The sequence below is a fragment of the Dreissena polymorpha genome, chromosome 1 (genome assembly GCF_020536995.1).
Source record: "Dreissena polymorpha isolate Duluth1 chromosome 1, UMN_Dpol_1.0, whole genome shotgun sequence".
Classification (NCBI taxonomy): Eukaryota; Metazoa; Mollusca; class Bivalvia; order Myida; family Dreissenidae; genus Dreissena; species Dreissena polymorpha.
In genome coordinates this window covers 44,013,859-44,037,570 of record NC_068355.1, presented here as the reverse complement: position 1 = coordinate 44,037,570, position 23,712 = coordinate 44,013,859, and the positions used below count along the sequence as shown (strand labels likewise).

General features: G+C 34.8%; 2 protein-coding genes across 4 annotated transcripts in view; both read right to left on the bottom strand.

Moving 5' to 3' along the window:
- Nucleotides 1–23,712, bottom strand: part of LOC127878679 (universal stress protein Sll1388-like) — a 131,766-nt gene that overhangs the window by 30,639 nt on the left and 77,415 nt on the right. The gene's annotated exons all lie outside the window — the stretch shown is intronic.
- LOC127878659 (uncharacterized) overlaps nucleotides 3,180–23,712 on the bottom strand; it is a 29,959-nt gene continuing 9,426 nt past the window's right edge. For both annotated transcript variants that reach the window (XR_008048800.1, XM_052425193.1), the window contains exons 2-8: nucleotides 10,176–10,199; nucleotides 7,092–7,213; nucleotides 6,453–6,776; nucleotides 5,425–5,508; nucleotides 4,389–4,433; nucleotides 4,069–4,140; nucleotides 3,180–3,388 (exon numbers count right to left, since the gene is read on the bottom strand). Coding sequence is in view for 1 of the 2 variants with exons in the window: in XM_052425193.1 (XP_052281153.1) it covers nucleotides 3,245–3,388; nucleotides 4,069–4,140; nucleotides 4,389–4,433; nucleotides 5,425–5,508; nucleotides 6,453–6,776; nucleotides 7,092–7,213; nucleotides 10,176–10,199 (815 nt within the window). In the remaining variant the exon portion in view is untranslated. The remainder of the gene's footprint in view (nucleotides 3,389–4,068; nucleotides 4,141–4,388; nucleotides 4,434–5,424; nucleotides 5,509–6,452; nucleotides 6,777–7,091; nucleotides 7,214–10,175; nucleotides 10,200–23,712) is intronic.

Here is a 23,712-nt window from a genome sequence, read left to right as displayed (position 1 = left end):
GAAATGAAGAAATTATAGTAAATGGCAATTTTGTGTGGGCGTGGTCTATGTGGGCGGGGCACCCCAGGGTTGGTAATGGGGCCATGCATAATTGAGATTGACCGTATTGTCATTAGAGAGGTTCAGTATCAATTTGAAGTGAATCGGTGTAGAAATGAAGAAATTATAGTAAAAGGCAATTTTGGGTGGGTGTGGCCTATGTGGGTGGGGCGCCCCAGGGTTGGTAATGGGGCCATGCATAGTTGAGATTGACCATATTGTCATAAGAGAAGTTAGGTATCAATTTGAAGTGAATTGGTGTAGAAATGAAGAAATTATAGTAAAATGCAATTTTGGGTGGGTGTGGCCTATGTGATCAGGACGCCCCAGGGTTGGTAATGGGGCCATGCATAGTTGAGATTGACCGTATTGTCATAAGAGAAGTTCATTATCAATTTGAAGTGAATCGGTGTAGAAATGAAGAAATTATAGTAAAAGGCAATTTTGGATGGGCGTGGTCTATGTGGGCGGGGCACCCCAGGGTTGGTAATGGGGCCATGCATAGTTGAGATTGACCGTATTGTCATTAGAGAGGTTCAGTATCAATTTGAAGTGAATCGGTGTAGAAATGAAGAAATTATAGTAAAAGGCAATTTTAGGTGGGTGTAGTCTATGTGGGCGGGGCGCCCCAGGGTTGGTAATGGGGCCATGCATAGTTGAGATTGACCGTATTGTCATAAGAGAGGTTCAGTATCAATTTGAAGTGAATCGGTGTAGAAATGAAGAAATTATAGTAAAAGGCAATTTTGGGTGGATGTGGTCTATGTGGGCGGGGCGCCCCAGGGTAGGTAATGGCGCCATGCAAAGTTGAGATTGGCCGTATTGTCATAAGAGAGGTTCAGTATCAATTTGAAGTGAATCGGTGTAGAAATGAAGAAATAATAGTAAAAGGCAATTTCGGGTGGGCGTGGTCTATGTGGGCGGGGCGCCCCAGGGTTGGTAATGTGGCCATGCATAGTTGAGATTGACCGTATTGTCATAAGAAAAGTTCAGTATCAATTTAAAGTGAATCGGTGTAGAAATGAAGAAATTATAGTAAAAGGCAATTTTGGATGGGTGTGGTCATGTGGGCGGGGCGCCCCAGGGTTGGTAATGGGGCCATGCATAGTTGAGATTGACCGTATTGTCATAAGAGAGGTTCAGTATCAATTTGAAGCGAATCAGTGTAGAAATGAAGAAGTTAATGTAAAATAACCTAAAAAAATGAGTGAAAATCTCTGACCCGGCCCCACCCCAACCCCCATAACTTTTGATCCAGGGGTCAAATCAATATAGTGCAGTCGCACATATGCTCATAGCTACCATGTGTGTTAGTTTCAAGGTTGTAGTGCTCATAGTGTAGGAGGAGATAGTGCCAGGACGGACAGACAGACAGACGGACGGCGGAGATAACCACAATATCCCCACGCTTTTCAAAAAGCGTGGGGATAATAATAGCACGTGCTTGTAAAATACTACGCCGTATAGTACAAATTACTTTTACGTATGTTTTACTTCAATATAAAGAAGTGAAACTCCAGCTGCTGGAGCAGTATTGAATTTTCATTAAAAACAATTAGTTGGTCCTTTATTTAAGGCAAGTGACCGATTGCCCAAACAGTACAAAACAGCACAATACAGCACAATACAAACCAACATAAACACAAAATATGAATAAAGCTGGGGTCACCGCCTTGGAACGGTCAATGCAAAGCATTGGGGGTTTTACAGCTGTTTGGTGAAATCATTGTCTTTTACCGGTACACATAGATATTGACCCTATTACGCAAATGTAATGGTCTGTTGCCTTAGGGCATTCATCTGCCAGGTATTATGACCTTAATCCGGTTGTAAAAACGCACAATCGATTTGCCATCAGATAAGCGCAACAGTATGGTAAGCGGTTCGACGCATAATCCCAAGAAACTAGGTTTCTCATGAGAACCTAGGTTCTCATTTGAAAACCTAGGTTCTCATGAGAGAAGTATGGTAAGCGGTTCGACGCATAATCCCAAGAAACAAGGTTTCTCATGAAAACCTAGGTTCTCAGAATGAGAACCTAGGTTCTCGCTTGAAGATTGCACATTGCTTCAAGAACCCAAGTTTTCAAATGTGAACCTAGGTTTTCATGAGAACCTAGGTTCTCATTTGAAAACCTAGGTTCTCATGAGAACAAAGGTTCTCGCTTGAAGATTGCACATGGCTTCAAGAACCCAAGTTCTTAAATATGAACCTAGGTTTTCATGAGAACCTAGGTTCTCATTTGAAAACCAAGGTTCTCATGAGAACCTAAGTTCTCAGAATGAGAACCTAGGCTTCATGAGAAACCTAGTTTCTTGCGGTTCGACGCATAATCCCAAGAAACTAGGTTTCTCATGAGAACCTAGGTTCTCAGAATGAGAACCTAGGTTCTCGCTTGAAGATTGCACATGGCTTTAAGAACCCAAGTTTTCAAATGAGAACCTAGGTTTTCATGACAACCTAGGTTCTCATTTGAAAACCTAGGTTCTCATGAGAAACCTAGTTTCTTGGGATTATGCGTCGAACCGCTTGCCATACAACAGGACAGAATTATTATGAAACAATGGCGTTGTAAAGCAAACTGTCCTTAAATTAAGCGTCACTAATCACGGACGAAAAGCCGTATGTGCGAACATTTAGAGTATCGAAAATAAATTAATTTAGCTAAAAAATTTGAGTGTCCGAAAACGTATTATAGTAATTACGGTAGTGCTATAATGACCGTACGTCATTATTGTTTCTTCACTTGTTGCATTAAAACTGACTTTTGAGGACACAAGACACTCGGGTGGACAGAGGTCTTACTTATAGACTCATCCGGTCTTTCACCGGCCAGAGAATAGATTTCAGATAATTACAACACTAGCACAATTATGTATAAAGTAATCGATTCAAGCGTAACGTTTTGAAATGCATTTTTTTTTAATTTTGGCGTTAAAATGTACAGTTTGACATATGCGAATGGTTTGTGATTAATTGTGGGGTGTGAGTTGCAGCTAGCTCTAAAACCGGTTTAAAACCTCAATGCTTTTTATCAACCGCTTTAAATTAAACGTATTTATGTAATGGGTCAGTTCAATTAATCATAAACCTTATTGGTAAGTATTTTGCTGCGTTGGACAAGTAATACAACAAACACATGAAGAATTGTTCGTTTATGTCTTCCACCCATTGACAACATAAAACGAGACATGGGATCTACGTCCTAGCAAATCATTTCTTCAACAAGAAGGCAAATACATTTAGCCTCGTTTGCCATTTTGTGTCGTTTCTGTTGCGCAGAAGAATGGCGCAGCATGTGAACGTCATACGACCTCAGAAAACTGTCAAATAGCCGATTCGTGTAATTCTGAAACAATGCAAACACATGCACTGTTATAGTATAGTTCGCTAATCACGTCGAACAGCGGCGTATTAATTTAGGGAACCTACACGGTTTGGCTGCATGAAACACACGAAAGACGATGCAAATAACGTGAAATTAATAAACTGATACAGTACGTTATTTGTCATTTCATAATTCATTTAAACTATTTCAGTATATTAGATTAAATTCCACCCTTTCATCTCTTAGTATATCAACAAATAGGAAACGAATTGATATTCCAATACGATATTAACTGCTTTCATTATGGTGAGGTCCGTACATTTTGAGAATTGGCCAATGCACTGATATTATAAATCAGAACATAACCACATCTGTAGTTACCGCCCTACTATGATAGGGCGTTTAATTGATATTCCTTACCTTCTTTGTATCAATTGATTCAATGTACATGTATAAATTGTCATTGATTCGTTATATTTTATCAGTATAGCAAACAAACATCAGAACTGTTGAACGAAATTGTGTGAACAAATTTCGTCGCTTTAGAGAGCTTCAATACAGCTTGTGAAATACATTTTAAAAGTTGTAATTGTTCATTGGATTGGTTTTACTTGTAATCGCTATGCTAAAGCCAAGCGTGTCAATATTCAAAATCGTAGACAAATGTAAACACAACACAAAAATGCTCTATTCTAACTGACTATCAAGGATTCCCCGGGCATTTGGAACTTTCGAAGATTCTCCTTTCGTTCGCATCTCCTAGTGAAGAAAGACTGAAAAAACGACGCAAATATTTAAAATTGGACGATCATCTCAACTTTAATGTTTTAAACTTAACGTATAACGACGTTCTAATATAATGATTCTTATTACTTAAAACAATATTTGTAATATATAACACATTTAAGAAATTAAGTAATTGTTTAGAAAAAGGTGTAACAAAAATAAAATATAATTTGTAATTTAGGTAAATGTATTGTGAACTAATTTATTATTACTAAAAAGCAATATTAAGTCTTACTTGACACGGCTTGAAGTCATATCGCATCAGCATTAAGCTGCGTGACTAACAGTAAGTTAAAGAACGTACAATACATATCGGCTGCTTTTTCAATGGATTAAAACTTGAACAAAATCAAGCCGATATTATTGTTTATCAGAAAACGTAGCAATAAGGATATGGTGCCCATAATATTCTCTCAACAAAGGACAAATGGGTTGAATAAATACAACGTGTTATGTTCAAGTTTGAATTAAAATTGAATGTTGTTTATTAACATATTTCATATTTAAGTTAACCCTATTTCACTGTTGTCAAGGATAATGTGATATACCCTACATACTGACTTTGTTTCATTTGCATGCGTTCATTCAATTTACGGTCGTCGAAATCAGATAACTATGATCGTACTGATTTATTTGGCAAATAATGTGTTGTTTTCTCACGATTTCATGCACATCATTATTATTGAAATATGCACAAAAACTATAAATAAATAAATTTTGCTGTTCGGAAAATGCCCTTCGTAGAACTCAACGAGTAGAGATAAAGTAAGTTTTTAATGCACACAATCTAGCTAGATCTTTAGTAACGTCAATGAACAATCGGCAATAGCTATGACCAAACTGATTGTCGTTATTCCTTTATTTATATCCCGTATGGAAGGGTTATATTGGAGTCACTATGTCGCCGGTTGGTCGAATGGTCGGTTGTATCGGTTTATACGTATAAGTTTGTGGGATGAGCTACCTATTCATTTTTCAATTACATTACATTGACCCTTAACAGGTCATAACCCTTAAATTTTATTGTACAAGACTCATTTTTCATCCAAAGTGATTCACATATTCAGGAGTTACTTATCCTTGAACATAGCAAATAAATAGGCGCGGGTGTAATAGTCTCGTTTCTAGTCATCTAATTTTATTAAACATAAGTTTGTTTTTAATAAGCTACAATAAGGAGAGGGTGAGGTGTAGCCCGTATGTGCATGATATGAGCCTATACTACAGGAATATTTGTTATGTTAGCATTGCACAAATGAATAAAAGGATACAGCAGGAACATAAAACACTATAAGTTGCCTTTCCCTTGCGCCAACATTAAAGATGGCTAATTTCTTTTCGAGATGTAATGTCTCCTGCAAAACACCAGATAGACAATAAGTCAATATGTCGCTCACCTGAGTTTGAAGAAATATAATACCGCGTAATAAAATTAAAAGCGTGTTAACATAAAATAATTATTAAAAACATTCATAAATATCCGTCAATGTTACCAAATATAAAAAATACTGGTAGTTTTAAAACCATTATTATGGTATACTAACACACACTGATCATTTGTACACTTATATTTCAACTACAGTTTTTTTGGTCAAGTTTTTCAATGCTTTATATAAATTCATATATGTAAATACGCTCTTACATCTGTTGGTCATGTTTTAGCAAATCAAAATAAGTAGTATTTTGATTGAAAATAACCCATAAAATAGTATTTCAAACTTTAACAAGTTATTGCTGAAAAGACGAATGTGTAAGTTTCCTTTGTAATACGGAAAAAGCCACTATTGCTGGTAGTCTTATATTTAAGGAGATAAAATATTTTTCATTAATTTTGATGGAGATCTTATAAAACACCCACAAGCGTAAAGAAAGATATAATTCTTTTTCGAAAAAAAATATTGTCATAAACAAAGGTCCAATACTTAAGTAGGTCCTGACCCGCTAAATACTAATACATGCATTTATAAAATATGGTCTCCAATAGGCGGGTATTTTTTACATTAATAGTATTCTCCCCCTTTTTTAAGAGTTTTGGTAGGACCAACAAAGGAACGTTCATGAAAAGTTAGGTTAATTCCACTTAGTGATGTCAGACGAAAACACTTTAATTGTTGACGAGAACGACGGACAAAGGACAGTGAATGGCGTACGTATAAAGAGTTTTAACACTGAGTTCTCAACTAAAACAGTAATACACAACACCATTTGATAAACATTACATCTGTTTCTTATTTCTGAAGATTTATGCAATAATGTGGAGTATTTTGTGCACACTTATATGTTATCACACACTATTTACCCAAATCTGTTGATCGTATGTGAAGGGTTTCTTCTTTGTACAGACGGACTTGTGACAGCAACAGAATCCCAAGAAAATAGTCACAACAATAATCACTTCGAAGAACATAAGCATGACGATTATGTTACCATTCTGTTCACTTTCTTTCTTCGATCTTTCCAGTAAGGCCAAAAGTAAAACTAGGTTGGTAAACGCGCAACAAAGAATGAGGAGGAACCAAATAAACATCGTTACCAGTCCAAAATTGTCAAATAAATGCAGATACCGAACAAGTTTCGAATTGGAAACGATTGTTTCTATTTCATCAAGATCGTGCCCTGTTAACTGAAACGAACAAATACAAATTGTTTAAGCGATATTTTCGATGTATTTACTAGTAGTTTATATAAAACAACATTAGTGTAAACATTCATACAATTGACGAATCTAAGACGTTTTAAATGTAATAAATATAAATCAGAAAACTGGCTTAAAGTCACTCAATATGAATCCAGTGAAACTGTGTTTTGTAATGGAAAAAAAACAAGGTATATCTTCCTCTCGACTGTAAGCCAGGGTCAAAACTTTTAAAACGAGATGTTCATGCATTGAAAGTTCGCAGATCGTTCGAGCAACGAGCTAAAAAAAACGAAGTTTTACCTGTATGCCACGCTCAGCTATCATCTGTCGGTCCATGTCATCAAATTTCAGTTTGTATCGTGCCATAGAACCAAATCGCTCTCGAAACCATTTTACATGTACTTCTATACTGATACCAGTGACTGAAAATAAAGAAGAGAGCCATGATGACCCTTAAACGCTAAAATGCGTTCAAGATACAACAATTACAAACTTTTTGATCTAGGGTTTAGTTTACTTGAACACGAAGTTATCATGACGAGCTACTGTGGTCATCCTTTGTCCGTCGTTCGTCGTATCGCTTCGTGTATCATGCGTCAGCAATATAAAGCTCGTTATCATGATAAAGGCAAAATCACCCACTATTAATGAAAGTTGGTCAAATTCTTAATCATGAGAATACATAAGCCGAGTAAGAATCTGGGTCATGTGCGTCTAGAATCTAGGTTATTAGGTTCAGTCTTACTTAAACCGTGTTACCACTTAACAGTGCACAGCCTTATAAAACTTGATCAGAATAGGCTTGACTATAGTATGTCAAAGTTCGAATCTGGATCACATGCGCCCACAATCTAGATAACCAGTTTAAATTACAGAAAAAGGATTTTACCACTTAAAGAAGCAACATGTTTTAATAAATATTGATAAATCATGGTGAGTATGTTTATCTTGATAATATCTGGGCCGATTTCGAATATGAGTCACAAGCATCAAAAAAATAGGTAACAAGGTCAAATCTTATTGAAACCTTGTGATCACTCAATAAGCAACATTTATTACATTTATTACAAATTTTTATTGAACTTCGTTAGAAGGTTTATGTTGACAATAATTGGACTGAGTTAGAATCTTGGCCACAAGCGTCCTAAAACTTGGTCACCATATAAAAAAGAAAACATTGCTGCCTCTCAAGAAGTAAAATTACAGGCTTAGTCTTGATAAAACTATGTCAGAATGTTTATCTTGACAGTATAAAGACACAACTTTGAATCTTGGTTACGTTCATCCAAAAACAAGGTACTTTGGACCGTGTTACTACTCTAGAGGCAACATTTATGGCTTAAGGTAGCGCACCCGTAATGGGCACCTATCCAAATATAATCTAATCTATTATTTTCTTAATCAGCATAATTTGACTGAACTACATGCAAATTTTTAGGTAGTCTTTCCATGCTTTAAAAAAAAATAAACTGTTTTTTTCAAAACCACCCCACACTCGGCTTTTGTCCAGTTTATGTGCACCCCTGGGGTATATGAAATTTCCATAATTCATCCAGATTTCCAAATATAGGCATGCTGTTGGTGTGTACAGATGAAGTAAAGGTGTTTAAAGTTTAAAGAAGATGAAAAAAGTTTTCTTTTACAGACATTTATTTTTTATAAATTGTTATCTATGGAAGAGCGCCATGAAATGTAAGTGGTTTCAGGCAAGTAGAAATTGGGTTGGTTAAAAACAAGGTGTCATAAAATTCAAACGAGTATCATTTAAGTAAAATTTTGAACTTAGTTTAAATAGATACACTATATACAGCAAACATACCAAGAAATAGACAGATTAACCGTTTACTTTTTGAAATACAAATAAAATTGCAACATGCATGGTTCGCATTTTCAGCAGTAAATCACCCAATTAAGCCATAACGTTGTTTTAATTTAAAAAATTGAAGAATGTGCATAAAAATTGCAACATATTTAACAATTAACATAGCTTATATGCCATATTTAATCAAATAACGTTAGAAAAGAAATAAAACGCGTCGCAAAAAAAGTATACATCGTCGGCAGGATTCGAACCTGCGCGGGAATATCCCAAAAGATTTCTAGTCTATCGCCTTAACCACTAGGCTACGGCACCTAATATTAGGCTCTTCAACCTTCGAAGAAATCGCGGGAAATCATTAGGGGTGCGCTACCTTAGTCGCGATTAAACTTTGTCAGAATGTTAAATTTGACAACGTCTATGCCGAGTTCAAATGCGAGTCACGTGGATACAAAAAGTAGGTAACCAATGCAATTGTTAGAAAACCAAGTTACGACTCTAGATTCCACATCTCAATCTTTATGAAACTGTTAAGAATATTTATCTTTACAATATCTACGCAAAGTTCGAATATGAATCACACGTTTCATCCAGCTTGTGTCAACAATGTGGCTTCTAGCAACGTTAAAAGCTTTTTCAAATGTTAAATCATTCTGTTGACCTAGCTTCTGAACACACGCGACACAGCATCAAACTTGGTCGAAATAATAAGGTTTCAATAAAGTTTGACTTCGTGTACTAGTTAAATACCTTCTTTTGGAAACACGTGACCCACATATGAACTTGGCCTAGATATTGTCAAGATAATCTGATCAGGATTCATCAATATTGAAAGATAGATTTAGCTTTCATAGAGGTTAAAATATTGTTTTCTCAGATTTGACGTGTTGATCTAGATTTAGACGCACGTAACCCACATATGAGACGCAGACAAAATAAAAGAGATCACAACGCATTTCGCGTTCAAACAAAACAACTCATGTGACATGAAAGTACAAAGTTACTACGTTGTCAATTTAGTAACACATGGGTACACTAATAGCAACATTTATTGTTCGCGATTTCGACAATTAAATCATGTCGAAAATTGACATCAAACAATGAAAGCTTTATATAGTACAAATAACAAATGTATTTTCTTACGTAAAACCTGAACAGTTTTACATGTCTTCTTGTCGATTCTTTAGACATATTTTGCAAAACTTACATAGATGTGTGAGTGCCACTGTATACACATCGGCTCATACTGAGCTTTGCACTATATTGACAAGCGTTATGGGTATTGTAAGGAACTATTTTCAGTTTCCAAATTGAACTGTGACAAATTTAATTCTTTTTGGTGTTCGGCATAACAAAATAAAAGTTACAAACTACTTTTATTATAGATTAAATAAATATAACTAGAAACTTTACGTATATCAGTTTCGACCATTCTTGGTATAGAAAATAAACATTTATAAACGAAACGTTCTTTCAAGCCAATGGTCTTTCCATTTGCTTTGATTTTTTATTATGTAAGTTATAATTTAAGTGCGAGTTAATTAATTAAACTTAATTAAACTTACCGTTCTGAAAATCCGCAACTGTTTCTGAAAATTAAAGCAAAATAAGCTGTTTCAGATTTCTAGAAAATGTCAATTTGAGTAAATTAAGCTTATGTAAGAGAAATATAATTTGTGAATAGTACTATTACGACTATACTATGATGGCATAGAAATGCATTATAATAACCACAAACGTGTAGCGCTGATTTTCGCGACTACTACTGAAGTATCGTGAAATGTATATTGTATCTAATTGTTCGCGATAGTTGTCTTTGTCAGTTATCTATGTTCCCCAAACTGACGCCAACAAAAACTTAAATAGTTATCATGAACATATATGTAACCGTGTTATTGTTCGAGTAATAAGCAGACGTAAGGTAATGCGGTAGAACTCGCACACATATAATAAATAAAAAAGAAATTTTAATACCGATTTACATTAGCACAAACTATTCACGATACGTCTCGCGATAATCAGATAAAGCTGAATAGCCACAAGTTAAGTAATATCAGAAATATTATCGTGTTAAGAGGTACTTTCATAATACTCTTATAGTCTAAGAGAGAAGTTATGTGTGTTAGAATGTATTCGCGAACCTTAAGTGGCAACCTGTACATTAACATATTAACATGTTAAGATCTACGTTGTCTGTAAAATAACATAATAGTACATGTGTATTTTCATACGTTTACAAACGTGTATTTAATACGTTAATAAATGTCGTTATAATTATGTGAAATATCTTTGTGAACGCAAAATAACCATATGTTTTCTCTGTTTAAAGATTTTTACTTGCCTTGGCAAAAATTTAGATAATTAAATGCCCGGAACGAATTTTACGCTTCATCTTTAGGTCATGTAGGTGGACACACATACCAAAATTCAGCTTTATAATTGAAAGTGTTGTGTAAAAAACTCCGGAAAACATTTATTTAATTGAATATAACTAAGGCCAAGGCCAATAACTTCGCCAAAAATTAATGGACCGGAACGAATTTCACACTTCATCTGTAGGTCATGTAGGTAGACTTACATACAAAAAGTCAGCTAAATATTGAAAGCGTTGCGTTAAAAAATTCAGGAAAACGATTATTATAGTGAAACTTTACAAGTCCAAGGCCCATAAATACACAAAATAATCAACAAACCGGCACGAATTTCACACTTCAGCTGTAGGGAATGTATGTAGACTTACATACCAAAAAAAACAGCTCAATATCGGAAAGCTGTATAAACATTATCCGGAAAACGGAAAAATATTACAAGGGACCTGTGCCTGCCAACTGATATTTAAAAATTATCTCACTTTAAAGCTTTTTACTTCCCTTATATCAGTTAAAGCCAAAATGATCGGAACGAATCAGACACTTCATCTGTAGGTCATATAGGTAGACTCACATACCAAAAAGTCAGCTCAATATCTTAAAGCTTTGCGTAACAAACCTCCGGAAAACAGAATGCCGAACGGACGGACGGACAGACGGACGGACAGTGCGACTGCTATATGCCACCGTACTGGGTGCATACAAAGTCTATAATTAATTATAATCATTTTTATAGTTAAAAGGAGATCACAAAAGTTAACCATGTTTTTTGTGTTCATATTAGCTAAACAATATTCATATTAAGTGGCGAACAAATCTTATGCCTGACTTTTCCCACTTCTTGTGCATTATCTTACATTCAACAGTAAAAAGCAATAGTTTGATGTCTACTTGTCCAATGACAAACACAGCTTCAAACTAATGCCACTTTTGAATATGCTTATTTAAGATATTATATTAACAATTAATTGATCGTTGTAGATGTATTTACAATCAAATAACCAAGATTTATTTTCTATTGTGTAACGAAGTACTTGATGTCTACTTGTCCAATGACAAACACAGCTTCAAACTAATGCCACTTTTGAATATGCTTATTTAAGATATTATATTAACAATTAATTGATCGTTGTAGATGTATTTACAATCAAATAACCAAGATAAATTTTCTATTGTGTAACGAAGTACTTGATAGGCCATAATGGTTTAGTATACAAATTATCCGTTCAATTTGTAAACACGGTTAATGCTGTCAACACATAATTTAGCTGCTGTATCACATCGGTAAAAATACTCAAAAGCAGAAAAACGGAAACTTGAAGAAACGTCAAGTCCATCTATCTGGAACATGAAGAAAACTAAACGTCTAAGCAAACTGAAATCGCGTATATCTACCCATTGTAATCAGAGGCAATGTTCTTATTCGGTGAGAAAGTTGAATTTAGGAAAGACCATGAACTAAAAAAATATAGCTCCACAGCTTATATTGAGCGTTTAAAGAAGAGACTGGAACAAGAAGACCTTCATTAGGCCACCAAAAAATACCAATTACCGGGAAGAAGTCATGCTGGTATTGTGTATTGCATGCACTGTCTTGGTAGAGTTAGAATGAATAAATGAGATTGTGAATGCCCGCTACAGAACAATGCTGCATGATTAAAGATATATTATTATGTTATCTAAATCATGGTGTTTTTTTTTATCTTTGAAAAGCAACCCCCACCTACTTCTACGAAGTTCATGGTTGGGATTTCAGGACGACTTTTTAAGTTTGACCCTGTGCTGCGGAAGCATGGTTACAAAGCTTTAAGATTTATATGTGAGTTCCTTCCTACCAGAGTTGTTCAAATAGAGTGTACGAAACGGACTTATGTTATTTGGATAAACACCATATGGTTCATATTAAGATCTAGTCAAGCGTCAATTAAGGTGAAAATGGTCAAATTAAGAATAAACCATAACCGACATGTGCATGTCTATGTAATCAGTTTTTTTTAGGTTTTAACTTCACGTAGCCTTAGTGAGAAATAAGTATTAGAAATCTGTAGATAATGTCCAATATCATATTGACTTTAACCAAACCAACTGTTTATTAACATAGGCTTCCTTATTCTGTGATTATTACAAGTGCCATTCTTGACACATACAATTTTTCTTCTTTTACAAGAATTGTATTCTTATTAATAATAGGTGTCTCCAAGCAAACATGATACAACATGTATTTACTTGACTTTTTTCTTAACGTAGAAATTAAAGGGAAAAAAGTCCAATATTATTTATTTAAAAAATGTAAAATATCACCTGGTAATTATTTATTTATATAATTGATTAATCGTATGATTAAGATGAACTAAACACAACTTTTTCTCGCCTTTAAAATGTGACACTGACTGTTGTACTCAAACTTTATTCAAATGAACGTTACATTATTCACGGAGAACACGCCATTCGTTTTGTCAATCAAAGCAATACTTTTTAGACTGAAACACTGATAACCATTCTTAGCTGTTTTGTATAAAACATATTAAACATCTTTTTATTGCTTTTGTGTTTATACAATTGATTGCTTTATTGTACTTACAAATCCACGCCGGGTATGCGGATACTTTGATAACAGATAGCACTTCGATAACAGAGAACAACAAAAGCCACGCGCGAGAGGAAAGTTCTTCAGCTTTTTTGCATTTATGTTCTGTTGATTTGGTTTTCAGACACGGTGCACTGTTTGGTCTATAAATGAAATAGCACTTCGTATTTCGAAGGAAGAAATGCTCAGAAAAACGGTGGATTCTATAATAAAAAAAAACAAGAGGGCCTGAAAGGCCCAAAGTCGCTCACCTGAGAAAGAAAGGAACTGCACAAATGTTCTGACCAAGTTTCATGAAGAGTGAACTATAAATGTAACATTAAGAGTGCTAACAAGGTTTTACTATAGCCATATTAGGATAATTTCTCCGACCCCTGGCGGACATGTTTTTCAACAGACCGGAACTATTTTCGAACTGATCCTAGATATCATTAAAACAAAACGTCTGACCAAGCGTTATGACGATTGGAAAAATATAGTATAAACAAGTTTTTACTATGGCCATATAAGGAAAAATGCCCCGCCTCCTGGCGGCCATGCTTTTTAACCAACAGGAACTATTTTCGAATTCGTCCAATATATTATTGGAACAAATCTTCTGACCAAGTTTCACTAAGATAAGACAATAAATGTGGTGTCTAGAGTGTTTACAAGGTTTTACTATAGTAATGCATAGCCATATAGGGAAAAATGCCCCGCCCCATTGCGGCCATGTTTTTCAAGCAACCGGAACCATTTTCGAACACTTTCAAGATATCAGTAGAACACATGTTCTGACGAAGTTAAATGAAGATTGGACAATAAAAGTGACTTGAGAAGTGTTAACAAGGTTTTACTATAGCAAAAATGCACCGCCCCCTGGCGGCAATGTTTTTCAACCAACCAATACCTTTTTTGATCTCTTCCAATATATAATTGGGACAAATCTTCTGACCAAGTTTCATGAAGATAAGACAATACATGTTGCCTCTAGAGTGTTAACAAGGTTTTACTATAGCCATATATATAGCCATATAAGGGAAAATGCTCCGCCCCCTGATGGCCATGTTTTTCAACAGACCAGAACCATTTTTGAACTTATCCAAGATGTCATTGGGACGTATGTTCTGACGAAGTTTCATGAAAATCAAACCATAAATTTAGCCTCTATGGTGTTAACAAGGTGTTAGAATAGCCATATTAGAAAAAAATGCCCCGCCCAATGGCGGCAATATTTTTAAACAAACTGGAACCGTTTCGACAACGTCCCAATCGGAAAAATCTTCGGACCAAGTTTCATGAAGATCGGACAATAAATGTGGTCCCTAGAGTATAAACAAGGTTTTACTATAGCCATAAAAGGAAAATTGCCCCGCCCCCTGGTGGCCATGTTTGTCAACAAACTGGACGCATTGTTGAACTCGTCCAAGAAATCATTGGGACAAATCTTCTGACCAAGTTTCATGATTATCGGACAATAAATATGGCCTCTAGAGTGTTAACAAGGCAAATATTGACTCCGCACTACAGAAAAAGGACGATCACAAAAGCTCACCATGAGCTAAAAAAACGATAAAATTCCATCGATAATCAGCATGAGATGGATGATCAGTACATATTTCAACAAATTAAAAATTACTTGGAAATTAACCAAGAACGTGCTTACTTTTCAAAAAAAAGATCAATACAGTATATCCATTAATGTTAAAGCACGTTACATTTTAGTTTACTAACGTATTGAGAAAAATCAAATGTTAAAAGAGTCGGATGCCAAATTTTCATGGACACTTCTTTACCTTATCATCTCAATGACAATGGCACTTCTATTCCCGATAAGTCGACACTTTTTACCAGATATAACACACTTTTTTTAGTGAAATGCAGAGTTCGCTAAGGAATACTGTTAAAGTAAGCAGCAATTAATACAAATGTATATATTGAAGTAAATTAAAGAGAGCGCCGATGGCGTTGAAAGTATATTTGCAAGATACAGGGAAGTTTCTACTGAAGTAAATGTTAAAGGATTAGTTGTCTGAAAATGTAAAAGGCAGTCAAAAATATTTTTTTATGAACAACAAGACTTTTGCCAAGCAATAAAAGTCCCCTACATCGCATGAAGCAGTAATATAATTGTCTCCCTTTGTTTTCAAGGGACGTAATTCTTGTACGTTTGCCTTGTAGGTGGTAATTTTCTAAAAATAACTCTTCTTTGCCAATAACAAAACTGTTTTACGACCAAAATTTGTTTAAGCTTCTAAGAACGTTTTTTCACGTAAAACGGTCTTTGAAAATTTCACGAAAAATGTTGTAAGCAATATTCTTGGAAGAAAATGTTAGAAAACAGTTTTCAAATGAAAAAAATGTAAGAATTACGAAATATTATATTTAATATCTACCGGTATTTCGTCTGCCCATAATCAGGGAAGGCTTGGAAAGGGGCAAACGTTCCCCTGTGATTTTGAAATGCGGTATAATTAAAGCCTATTTGCGTAGCTAAATAGACTAAAAACGAATTACCAAAATATTTTCTTATCCCTTTGGAATATGATTGTGATTTTGTATAAATGTGAAAGATAAATGTGAAACTAATTCGATATGTCTGATGCGTACAGTCTAAATGACCATATATTTTCCAGTTTTCGAGTCACCCAACCGCCGGATCCTCGCATATAACACGAGCTTAAACTATTTTAACTAACGTTCTTTGTAGCGAAACAGTTGATCTAAAGCATGCATAGTTTTGTCCGTATAAAGGTATTAAGGCCATTTACTTACGTATTAGATAGCATGTCATGAAACATCACCCTGCTAAAACTGCTACTTAGAGATACATATCAGCAGAGATTAAGGTCCGAAATTCTTTTAACTCAACCAATAAAGAGATTAAGAATCAGGTGAATCGCGATTCGAGCTTACGTTAAAAATAAGTGCTCCATATAAGCAGAGCTCAAGATAAATGAGTTTTCAATTCTCTTACTAATTTTGTGGCTACGGATTGTCTTGACGATGCGATTCTAATGAGCACCAATGACATATGATTTTATGAAGAACAAATAATAATATTAATAATAGGAATGTAATTTTTGAAAACGAACAACGCCATTGGTTATATTTCACGTGTGTTTATAAGTAAGTTATGCATAGATTCCCAATGTGTCGCGCTTGACTATGAACATTTCTTCGTACTTCAATATGTATGGTAAGAATAACCGTAATATACATTAATGCATTTAAGGTGGTAGATAAAACTCGGTTATCAGAGTGCCCGATTTTTTGAAAGTCTCTGTTATCCGAATTGTCCTTTATCGTGTATGAAAATGTCTGCAACGTCATGAATACAACCTATTAAAACATGCTCTACCTTCGTTTATATATCATTGAATCTATCAAATTTCTATGTTTCAAGCACAGTGATTATTCTACATTCTGGAATATCAAACCATTTCTTGAAATATTTCTAAGTAGTTTTATTTTATTGCAATGTTTACTGTTCATCCAGTTCATGCTGTTTTAAGACCGAATTTTCTATTTTTGGGGCAAAAATCTACCATTCTTCCGTGATTTGGTTGCTTCTCAAAAGAAAATGATACATCATTTATAAACTCGACCATGTGCCTTGTCTAAATCAAAGCGCTGAAGGCACTGAAGTTCTTCTCTATTGCATAATCTTTGACGCAACTCAGTTTTCAAAATTATGTTATAGCTTATTATATAGCAAGTTTGAAATGAACACAACCCATTCAAATTTATAAAGAGTGTGTCTTAAAGCACAGATCGAGATGTGTGTGCACTGTTTATCCACATATTTATGTTATAGAGAAAACTTAGACACAATAACAAAAATATGTCTCTTTTTTCGCAATTGGTTGCTGCACTGGCAACCATCCTTAGAATAACAAGCCAAGAATCATGTACATGTTGTGTTATGTGTATTTAATACTTTATTCATTTTCTTTAAATTATTGAGCAACAATTTTGCCGACATGACAGACTTTTAATGCAGCATGTCATGTTGTGAGCCGGAATTGAATCATTTCCTAGGCCTAATTAATCCACAGTCGCCAATTTGTATACTATGTTTAATTGGATTGAGTTGTTCAAGCTTTGAAAAATTGCCCTGCTTTTTAGCCCAACTGTAACCCACGTTTGAAATAGAGTTTCCTGGGCTTAAATCTATTGGCCCCAGGCTAACAGGCAACCACTAAACCTGTAAGTTATTCATGATGTAAGATCTGACAGTGTATTGAACTCATTCAATTTGCAAGTCTGAAGACATTACAGGGACATTTCCACGTCTTGTTAAATTGACAAAATTAAACGATTTAATAATTTGGAGAGTTCTGTTGTTGTCGTTATATATTTTTTCATACTACGAGGATTACTTATATAAAGTATAAAATACATCTCTCATTCTATGAGCACGGATGGCCGAGTGGTCTAAACGATATACTTTTATTGAAGGGGTCAGTGGTTCGAGCCCAGTTGAGGTTAACTGTTTTTTCTTTAATTTTATTCTTTTTTTTTTAATGGAGCTTATAAGATCCAATGTTTACATTTATCAATATTAAGCATTAAATGACAAACTGTGGAATGGTCCCTTTTAAATGTTTACTAAAAATGCCACAAGGTAAAAATTTAGAACGCATTGTTGTTGTTGTTTTATTTAAAAGTGATTTGCCTTGTCAGCGAGGTTACTTTGAAGTTATTATCACTTGTATCCTTTTTTTCAAATCATTAATAGAAAAGATAATTTAAGCTTCATTTTGGAAAAAAACAGGGCTTAATGCATATGCATTAATTGTCAACCCCGTACCAGAAAAACACTATTAAATCAGAAAGTGTCCTCCTTGATTAGCTTGTGTGCATTGCACAGGCTAATCAGTGTGCACAGGCTAATCAGGGACACCACTTATTTGACATGCATTAAGCCCCGTTTTCCCAGTAAGCAGCCAATATGTACAGATTTCAATGACAAACTGGCCAATGTCGTCCCACAAGCTGTTAAACACTATTGATAACATACACACACTGCTGTTTGCAGTGTAACAGTGGTAGAGTATAAACAAGCAGATGTGGTTATCATTCCTAGCGTAGTTAACAGCAGACTGACTTGCAACGCACACTCATAACCTTAGTCCTTCGCAAGCGAAGAACAACGAGAGCGCCGATGGCGTTGAAAGTCTATTTGCAAGATACAGGGAAGTTTCTGCTGAAGTAAATGTTAAAGGATTAGTTCTCTGAATTAAAATGTAAAAGGCTATCAAAAAGATTTTTTTATGAAGAGCAAGACTATTGCCATGCAATAAAAGTCCCCTACTTATCATGAAGCAGTTATATAATTGTCTCCCTTTATTTTTAAGGGTCGTAATTCTTTTAAGTTTGCCTTGTAGATGGTAACTTTCTAAAAATAAAAATAATAGAATCCCAATATTTCTAAGGTCACTCGCTTTTGCCAATAACATAATTGTTTTACGAACGAAATTTGTTTAAGTTTCTAAGAACGTTTTTTCACGTAAAACGGTCTTAGAAAAAGTCACTAAAAACGATGTAAGCAATGTTCTTGGAAGAAAATGTTAGAAAAAAAAATCTAAATGAAAAATGGTGAGAATAAAGTAATAAAATAGTAAATATCTATTTCGTCTGCCCAAAATCAGGGAAAGCTTTTAAAAGGACAACCCTTTCCCCTGTGATTTTGAAATGCGTTATAAAAAAGTCTATTTGCGTTGCAAATAGACTAAAAACTAATCTGTAGGATATAACTTTTAAAAATCTGAGGAACTTACATCTCGTGCGAGGCTTTGTTTTTCTCTGTTATCAAAGTGCCATCGGTTATCGAAGTATCCGCATTACCATGGTGAAATCGTTTGCATTAACACATCATTTAATGCACCTGATGCAAATTGTGTATATTATATCTTCATTTTTTTGCATTTTCCAGTAATCGGTGAAAAATATGAGGTTTTTTTTTTAAACGTCTTAGTAAATTCTTTCACTTAATATTTAATAAATTTTCTTACAAATTAAGTTGTTTATTTTAATGATATAAACACGAAATAAACTATACATATAAGTTTAAAATAGATGTTTAATTGTGGTTTAGTGAAATTGATTTAAGATGATCCTAAGACGTTTCTGAAATATGGATATGAAATATTTCTGAAATATGGATTGATATGTATTATATAAACACAACATTAGCAGATCTAGTTGTAAATATCCAATGGGAATCGGTATAAAGTACGATCCACGAGTAGCAATACAAAGGGATCATCATCTTATTATTACTCGTATACCTCGCACTAAGTGAAAACATGCAAAACCAATAAAATCATGACGTCATTGAAGGAATGTTTAAATCTGAAAGACATCACTTGCTGCCTGCAGCTCAGAAATATTACCAAAATAAATTATTTCTTCTCGATGGTCAAACATCTTGATTAAAAAATGTAGTGACAATATAAGAGATCAAACATATATATCGACATTATATATCGACAAATAATCATGAAGATGAAATTCAAAGCTAGGGTTTGATTGACGGCCATCGCAACAAAAATTATAGTTTAACATTTAATAAATTGATCCATCGTTCAATAATGCGACTTCATCTAGGTTGTGAAATGTTCAACTAATGTCATCAGTCCTAGCCGAATGCGTATTACTACCATAAACAATTTACTTAGCATACGGGATCGTCCTACATAAGTGCTTTCGTAAGTTTTCTCCCTACTTTGATTGTAAATATTTTCTTCACCGGAAATAAACAGATGCGCATGTGTACATGACGGAAATTACGCACTTGTGCTAATTGAACGCTGAACGGCATCATACTAATTACTGGTTCGCGAATGTTGTCGGACAATTTTATGTTGCGTTATGTTATGTTTATATATTTATATAGGTATTATCAGGATTAGGTTTGACTTACAAAACCATGACAATACAATTGACTCTCTTTGATTTCTGTCAGAAATGTTTTAATGTTTGCCATTTCTGCCAAAACACAACATACCCGCGCCGTTCAAGCACTGTGGTCAAAGTAAAAAAAAATAATATGGTAAATTCTTTTATCTCGGTATGATTTCCAAAGAGAATGTAACATTTGAAAGCCGCATATTCTTTACAATCAAAGTACTGACAGTACTGGTGTGACGATGCTTTTGAAGAGGATGGATATAAAGCATCAATTTAAGTAGATTTACATCATCACAATTGTGTATGTGGGTACGAAAAAAAATTTGGTACGAAAATTTTGGGTACGAAAACATTATTCCAAAAAAAAATTGGTAACGAAAAAAAAATAAAGTACGAAAAAAATGGGTTAAAAAAAATTGGGTATGAAAAAAATTGTGGTACGAAAAAAAATGGGAACAAAACAAAAATTGGGTACAAACAAAAATGGGTACGACAAATTTTTGCTACGGAAAAAAATGGGGGTACTTGGACGTAGTACTCCTGGGGAACTTGACCCACAATCGCCCATTCTTTGCCCTTTCAGTCAAACATTGGATAAGTAACTTGAAGGCAATAGTATGAATACACATTTATGGCGTACCATTTGGGTCGCTAGTCAACAAGACCTAGAAGGTTAAAAGAGAAATGTACTTTTACGTACATTTTTTTTGTATTTCGACGTACATTATTGTAATTCGACGTTCAGTCTTTACTGACTTGAGTGTAAGCCAATCAGAAGACGCCTTACATCTGTTGTTTTTAGAGATATTTGACAATGAACATTATTATTATTATCATGCCCCCCCCCCTTCGAAGAAGAGGGGGTATATTGTTTTGCACATGTCGGTCGGTGTTTGTCGGTCGGTCAGTCCACCAGATGGTTTCCGGATGATAACTCAAGAACGCTTACGCCTAGGATCATGAAACTTCATAGGTACATTGATCATCACTTGCAGATGACCACTATTGACTTTCAGGTCACTACGTCAAAGGTCAAGGTCACAGTGACTCGAAATAGAAAAATGGTTTCCGGATGATAACTCAAGAATGCTTAGGCCTAGGATCATGAAACTTCATAGGTACATTAATCGTGACTGGCAGATGACCTCTATTGATTTTCAGGTCACTAGGTCAAGGTCACAGTGACTTGAAACAGTAAAATGGTTTCCTGATGATAACTAAAGAATTCTTATGCCTAGGATCATGACACTTCATAGGTATATTGATCATGACTGGCAGATGACCCCTATTGAGTTTAAGGTCACTAGGTCTAAGCCACTGTGATTCGAAATAGTAAATGGTTTCCGGATGATAGCTAAAGAATGCTTACGCCTAGGATCATGAAACTTGATAGGTTCATTGATCATGACTGGCAGATGACCCCTATTAATTTTCAGGTCACTAGGTCAAAGGTCAAGGTCACATTGACTTGAAACAGTAAAATGGTTTCCTGGTGATAACTCAAGAATTCTTACGCCTAGGATCATGAAACTTCATAGGTATATTGATCATAACTGGCAGATGACCCCTATTGATTCTCATGTCACAAGGTCAAAGGTCAAGGTCACATTGACAAAAAACGTATTCACACAATAGATCTTTCCCGGAAAAGCACGAGTTTAGAAAAACCCACTAATCACCCCGGTACAAACAACGCTGGTCCATTAAATCAACCAATGATAGCTTACTTTAAATTATAACGGTTGATACGGTGTGTGATTTTGAAAGGATTATAAATGGGTCATGTTTATTTGTACTAGTAGATTTGTGGGTTTTTCCAAAATGATGCTATTTCCGGGATACATATATTGCTGCCACTACAACTGACAGCCCATATGGGGGCATGCGTGTTTTACAAACAGCCCTTGTTATTTATACCAAACTATGCAACTATCGACCGCTAACTAATAGATATTGAGCGTATAAATTGAACATTATTATAATTATTTATACCAAATTATGCGACTATCGACCGCTAACTCAAAGAAAGTGTGCGTATTTATTGACCTGGCATGGCGGAATTAACCTCTGACTTATGCAAATAATGGTTTACACAAAATACAACCAAACAGGGCAGGTTATTATACATTTTTAATCCCGTAATCGTTTGTATATCGTTGGGAATTTCCTACACAGTAATGCGCTGGACCTTGATATTCCGCTCCGCATGGTCAATAAATACTAACAATATGCTTTATAATTTTAACTCTAAACAAGAGGACCATCATGGCCCTGAATCGCTCACCTGACTAACCAAATACAATCCCAACCCAGATTTAATCAAGATAAACATTCTGACCAAATTTCATAAATATTGGATGAAAACTGTGACCTCTACTGTCTTCACAAGGTTTTTCTATTATTTGACCTAGTTTTTTACCTAGTGACCTAATTTTTGACCCCAGATGACCCAAATACAATCCCAACCCAGATTTCATCAATATAAACATTCTGACCAAATTTCATAAAGATTGGATGAAAACTGTAAAGTCTATTATCTATACAAGGTTTTTCTATTATTTGACCTTCTGACATAGTTTTTGACCTAGTGACCTAGCTTTTGACCCCAGATGACCCAAATAGAATCCCATCCCCAGATTTTATCAAGATAAACATTCTGACCAAATTTCATATAGATTGGATGAAAACTGTGACCTCTACTGTCTACACAAACAAATTGTTGACGGTTTTTCTATTATTTGACCTAGTGACCTAGTTTTTTTTACCTCAGATGACCCAAATACAATCCCAACCCAGATTTCATCAAGATAAACATTCTGACCAAATTTCATAAAGATTGGATGAAAACTGCGACCTCTATTGTCTACACAAGGTTTTTCTATTATTTGACCTAGTTTTTGACCTAGTGACCTTAATTTTTGACCCCAGATGAGGCAAATACAATCCCAACCCAGAATTAATCAAGATAAACATTCTGACCAGATTTCATAAAGATTGGATGAAAACTGTGACCTCTACTGTCTACACAAGGTTTTTCTATTATTTGACCTAGTGTTTAACCTAGTGACCTAGTTTATAATCCCAGATGATCCAGATACAATCCCAACCCAGATTTAATCAAGAAAAACATTCTGACCAAATTTCATAAAGATTGGATGAAAACTGTGAACTCTACTGTCCACACAAGGTTTTTCTATTAATTTACCTAGTTTTTGACCTAGTAACCTAGTTTTTGACCCCAGATGACCCAAA